The sequence below is a fragment of the Aptenodytes forsteri genome, unplaced genomic scaffold (assembly GCF_000699145.1).
Source record: "Aptenodytes forsteri isolate BGI_AS27 unplaced genomic scaffold, ASM69914v1 Scaffold1, whole genome shotgun sequence".
Taxonomy (NCBI): Eukaryota; Metazoa; Chordata; class Aves; order Sphenisciformes; family Spheniscidae; genus Aptenodytes; species Aptenodytes forsteri.
Genome location: NW_008795035.1, coordinates 3,254,048 through 3,260,097, shown reverse-complemented (window position 1 = coordinate 3,260,097; position 6,050 = coordinate 3,254,048). Strand labels below are relative to the sequence as shown.

Sequence of the window (6,050 nt, the reverse complement as noted above, 5' to 3'; positions counted from 1 at the left end):
AACGGCTTCATTTGTCACAGGCCCCGGGGCTCTCCGTGTTGTATGAGGGGCCCTTACAGGGACTGCACGTCCCTTGTGAGCCCTGCAGAAGGACACTACATCCCCATTAACAGCTGTGGCCAGAACATACACGTAACAAGGTTATCTAAAAATAAAAGCTAATTAAACCAAAATCCTTTGGTCGTCAGGTCAAGGTACAGCATAAACAGGGTTGGTACAGGCTCCATGAAGCGTGCTGTAAAAGTGCGTGATCTTTGATCGGGGTGAGGCACCTCAGGAGAACGTCTCGTTGGACTGGGTGTCTGCTCGCTCTTTGGACTTCCTTTGAAGGGTGCAATTAGCAGCGATGGCCGTTTCGTGATGGGAGATAGCTTTTAGCAAACAATGTACCTGCTCTCTATTCACATCAGCACCTGAAGGTCAGCAGTTACTTAGTCCAAGCGCTGTGCCCCGAGTCCATTTCCTCGCTAACGCTTTTTTATTTCCATTTCAGTTACACTTTTAGGTGATTTCGTTATCTTGTGCGCTCCCCATATGGCAGGGATGTGCTGTCCTGTGAAGACTTCGCACAGCGAATTGAAACCGTGCTGAGTAGCATGGCCATGTTTGTTTAATCTGAAAGCTTTTTTGGGAAATGTCCAACACCAAACAGTGGCCAGATCCAGTGAATCGTTCCCCTTACTCGTGTTTGTTTTCTACAGCTAGCCCTAGGGACCATAACCCTCTGCACTGAGACAGACGACAACTGCAGGATGAACAATTTCCTTTAATGATTGCGTCAGGCCCCTCTGTAAGTTACTATTTTCTACAGAAACAACACGCACCAGCGAAGTAATAGGTATTACAGTACTATACTAATAGCATCTTGTGGTAGAGAAATGCGGGGAGGTAGGGGACATCAGACAGAGAAATGCTGACACTGGAGCATCAAACGCAAAGAAAGCCAAATGGAAAACTCAACACAGCTCTCGGATAACCGCAGATCTTGTATTGTTGTGGTTAAGGCCTTTAAGTACTATTGTAGTAACAAAAATTAGTAATTAATTAATAACGGCATGTATACTGCAGAAAGCAACCTTCTATTCTTCCAGAAAACTATTTACAAATAGACTACTTAAGTTATCAGCCACCTGCAGTTAGAAAAGCATGACTGTAGATTTTAATGATTCATTTCTAATGGTGATTAGCTCCATTAAAAAACATTTCTAGTGGTTTCTAATCTATATTTGAAAAATCTAACAAGCCAGTGAACATTTTAATTAAACTTTGTAATTAATATGAAAGTTGGAAGTGATATAGTTCCATGGAAAAGTACTAGACAGGGTGAGCAAAGACAGTGGTAGTTTAAAAAAAAAAACAAACCAACCCAACCCAACAAAAAACCAACAAACCAAAACCAAGAACAGAATGGAGTAGGAGACAAAATGGAGAGAACAGAATGGAGAGAAGGAAGGAACTTGTTAAATTATTTCAATGGCCTCTAAATTGTCCATGGAATAAAAAGTCATGGGTTTGCATAACACAGGACATGGAAGTCAGCCTCATAAAAGTCAGCTCATAAAATTCAGCCAATTAAATCTTTACTGTCTTAACTGTGATGTTTGTAGAACAAGGAAATAAATTGTATATTGCTTTATAGGTTTATGTTGAGTGGTTGAGGGGGGAAGATACAGTAATTGCTCTTGATGTGCTCTACTTACAAGAAAAACACCCACTCATCTGTGCAGGAGACAGAATATTTTTAGGGACAGTCTGAGAACACACAGAACTGTCCCAAGAACTTTAAACAATACTCAATCTTTTTGAAGCACAGAAAAGTATTTTGATTTCTCACATTATGTGAAAATCCTCCCCACTAATCTATATTAAAAGAAAAAAGAGCAGCTAACAAACCAAAACATTCTATTACCTTTGCTATTATGCTTCAGCACAGGATGAGAGAAGAAACAACCTGTGACTGAGGGCAGTCACACTGTTTAATGCACTACTGGAAGACACCACTGAAAAGTAGTTAAGTACAAAAATTACATAAAAATGACTTACACTTATTTCCCTAATGTTGACAGCTACTTCGGTCATAGTATTTACAGACCATACAAGTGATTTACTGAAGAACAAACTCATTTAATTCATGCATCAACTCAGAGCACAGCACTTTTTGTTTTGTTTGACACAGTCCAGTAAAAATATGGAAATACAGAATAACTTACAGAAAATATTTTAAGATATTTCGCTATTAAAATACTTAAAATTTGTATTCCTCAGAGCACTGGATTTTTGTGGTTATATGCTATCAAATCATCTTGTAACGTCATTCCTTAAAATGAAAGCTATCACTCTTAAACATAAACGCTGCTGAGTCATCCTTACTTGATAAACAAGTATTTACGCTGCAGCGGCACACAAGTATGGGATAAAATAACATTTTATCTTTTTTTTTCCTCAGCATCAATAAATCTGAAGAAAACATAAAACTTCTGAAGCCAAGCTACCTTAAAGTTCGGGAGACAGCTTTACTAACCTAAGTTTTGTCTTTGCTGCAGCAGAGTAACCTAAAACACTTCACTATTACTCACTTACGGGGACTTCCTCCAACTAGCAGTTGTTTCACTTTTGCTTTCTTCCTCACAGAAAGTAATATGCATTCTGAACATTTATCGTAAAAGAAACTGTGTAATATATTGTGAAACTGCCTGGAAGGGGACACATACAGCAACACCCACAAAAGACTGTTCTACCATTGGATACATATATTGCCTCATTAATTTACTGGGGGGTCTACCCACTACATTCTCTCCCTGGCCAACCCATAAGAAAACACACAGATGCTTAAAGAGAAACTGTCTCTTCATAGAGTCATTCCTAATTTTAACCTGTTATTTTCTCTTTGTTAAAGCAGATGTCCCTAATAGCATGTATCTAGAAATGTTTAAAAATATTAACAACTGCGCAGTGCATTTGAGCTTGCACATGAACCACCTTGCACAAAAAGGAGGCATTAACATTATGTAATTAGTTTTGGATAATGTAAGTTTCCTAATTCTAGTAACTTTTTCTAAATTTAAACACGAAAAATATTTAAATACAACAGAAATCATCTTATTTCCAATTCCCTTTAGCCATGCTTAATTCTTATGTTCCAATCCTGCAGTCTCAAGTATACCCTTAAATAACCTATTGGACTCCTCAGCGGGTTAAGGTGAGCGCATGTGTAAGTTTTAGTATTAGCAGTAGAACATCAGTTTTGACTAAAATTGTCACCACATCTAACGTAGAAAATGAATGCAAGTATACTTGATGATCACATATGTTGCCGTACAAAGACATCCTCTGGCTATGATGACTATTTGGTCTGTATACAGCACCGAAATACAGTATAGAGCAGACGAGGAATCCCAATTTAGAAGGACTTCTGGGTAATCTCCATTTATGGAATTTACATGGAATGTTGTAAAAATTTAAAATATGTTTTATTAAAAATATATAAAATTACAAAATTAATGCATTTTGAGAAAAACAAAAATTCTACAAAAAGTGTGAAGGCTTTTTCCATCTATAATTACCATCTGAATATTCAACATGTGACATCAAATGCCTACTGAAAATGAGTATTTGAGACAGATTTTTGGACTGTGTGGATGTTGTATGCCAACTTCTAAGGCAACATGAAACTCCTCATCCAGAGTCCAAAAAATGTAGGGAGACCCTAAAAACGTAGCAGAAGCATTTCCGCACACTGATTTCGGTAGTCAAGTTTGTGCAGAAGTGATTCCACTAGATTCATAGGGTACCTTTTTGAGGCAACAGAAACTTGTCACTTCGTAAGCTTTCTGACATTTTCCAGCTCTTCTACAGGTTTCCATTTCTGATTGATTGTTAATAGCTGGAAGAAATTCAAAGGAAATGTGAAAGAAATTAGCAAAATCCCAGTGAGCATTTACTCCACCCCCACCCCTCCCCATATCATACATCAGCTTATTGGTGAAGAAGCATTTCTAGTAGCTTTACATTTTCCTTTCAGAAGTAAGCAAGAATAGCAATTGATGACACATTTAATAATTTGTTGAACAAAATCACTTGGATATTAAATAATAATGCCAAATAATTTTATTTTTCCTTATCCTAGATGCTCTACTAAACTAAGATTTTTTTTTTCCTTCAGGCTGCAGTACTCAAACATTCTTAGTCAATTTTGTAATTCAGGAACAAGGCAAGGGTAAACAGCATTTCCTCTATATTCCAAATTTCCACTGTTATCGATGGAATTGAGTAAATGGATGTTGGGTGGGGGAAAAACACCAACCAGAAGTACGCCATAAATTCAGGATCAGACCTAGAACGTAATAGCTGAATCCCTGTCATTAAGTAATACAGGGAAGATACTTTACGTAAAGTAATGAATTAAGCAGTTAATTCCACTTTTAAATAGATATATGTCAGCTTTACATTTGTTTCCTCATTAATATTTTGCTAGTTCTCACACATTTAAATGAAGTTATTCATCGTGTTGGAAATATATGCTATTTGTACTATTATTTGTACAAATTACCTTCTGAGGCTTGGTAGGATCGACAGTTTCCCACGGTTCTGGATTGCCACTCTTGTTAATGCTTTTAGAGAAGATAAAGCAAAACAGGTACTATGTTTTAGGGTGTGATCTTGCTCACATTTTTCTTATATGAGCAGTCTATTGTCAGTAGAACTATTCATCTAAGTAAGTAGTTCCCCAAAACACAAGTTTACAGGTTTGGGCATTTCTGTTTTAAATTCTGGGTAGAAATCAATGATGGCTTGCTTTATTTGCAGCTTCCAAAGCACCAAACAAGCCAACATTGTTCAAGTATAACGTGTTATCATAAGGGAAGCAAGCTGAAAAAAATCAAAACTGAATGAAGACACAAAGAAAAAGTAAGGGGATTCTTACCCTGACAGCTAAAATGCCCATTCCAATCACTTTAAAGTAAATATAAAAATTCCCAAAAGCTTAAAGAGTACAGGACTTAGCTCCAATTATTAGACAAGCCATTAAAATATTAACTTCTTGTAAGTTCACATTTGATAATGTGACTCGTATATAACTTGACTTGTATATAAAGTCAATAGCCTGGTTGCAACATATCTGCATGTCGTCTACCTATCTGATTATTTGAAATTCTTCATAAGAACACCTAAAACCTATTACACCTAAAGCAAAGAAAAAATGTAATCTGTTAAATCAAAAGTTAGGAAATAATTTGGACTACACTCCAAATTAATTAATTTCTTCAGTATTTACAATCTGCAGATATCTTAGTTACTACTAGTAGTCTGGAACATCGACATGGATTTTTTTTTTCCCCCCCTTTGGTGCAAAACACGGTAGTCAAATACCTCTGTTGAACAAAGAAGGTTAGGGTAAACTCCAAGCAATAAGTATTTTGCTTACATCACATCGGATTTGCTGAATAGGGAATAGACAGAAAAAGAGAGCGCCCCAACTGCTGCAAAGGACACTACTCCAACCAGGGGAATGAGCTGAAAGACATAAAAATGGAGAAAAGAGTTTAAGACCTAGTGTCCTGGCTACAGAGCCATGGATGGGGGAGTGAGAGTTACAAGGAATTAAGGCGTGATTACCTGTTAAGGTGCATTACCTCTGTATTACTACTCACACCACCTCACTTTCAATGCATGAATTTCAACTTACACGCATCCCTTGCTATTGCGATATCCTCTATAAGGTGCTCATTATTAAATGGCAACCCCTGTGCACCTGCTCGAGCCAGCCGGCATCCCCTCGCCGAAGGGGGTTATCGCAGAACCAACGTCCCTGGCAAACTTACTTCTTTTTTTGCTTTTAGTATCTGGAAGAAGCTCGTGCTCATCCTCGCTGCGGCTGCGGACCTGGAACAAACGGCTCCCTGTTACCGCGCCCCGGGCCGGGACCTCCCCGGCTGCGGGACCCCCCCACCCCCAGGCTGAGAAAGCTCGGCCCCGGGAGAGAGGGCACGACGCCTCCGTTACCTGGCAGGGCGGAGGAGGACCGGCAGCGCTGCCGCAGGGGACCAGCG

At 38.5% G+C, this 6,050-nt stretch overlaps 1 protein-coding gene across 1 annotated transcript; it reads right to left on the bottom strand.

Moving 5' to 3' along the window:
* Positions 1 to 749: 749 nt before the first annotated feature.
* CUNH15orf48 (chromosome unknown C15orf48 homolog) lies at positions 750 to 6,044 on the bottom strand. The gene is made up of 5 exons (XM_009276507.1): positions 6,004 to 6,044; positions 5,823 to 5,883; positions 5,426 to 5,514; positions 4,550 to 4,610; positions 750 to 3,883 (listed from the first exon to the last, which is right to left on the bottom strand). Exons 2-5 carry the CDS (start codon positions 5,862 to 5,864, stop codon positions 3,815 to 3,817), a joined length of 261 nt encoding a protein of 86 aa, XP_009274782.1. The 5' UTR covers positions 5,865 to 5,883; positions 6,004 to 6,044; the 3' UTR covers positions 750 to 3,814.
* Between the last annotated feature and the right edge of the window lie 6 nt (positions 6,045 to 6,050).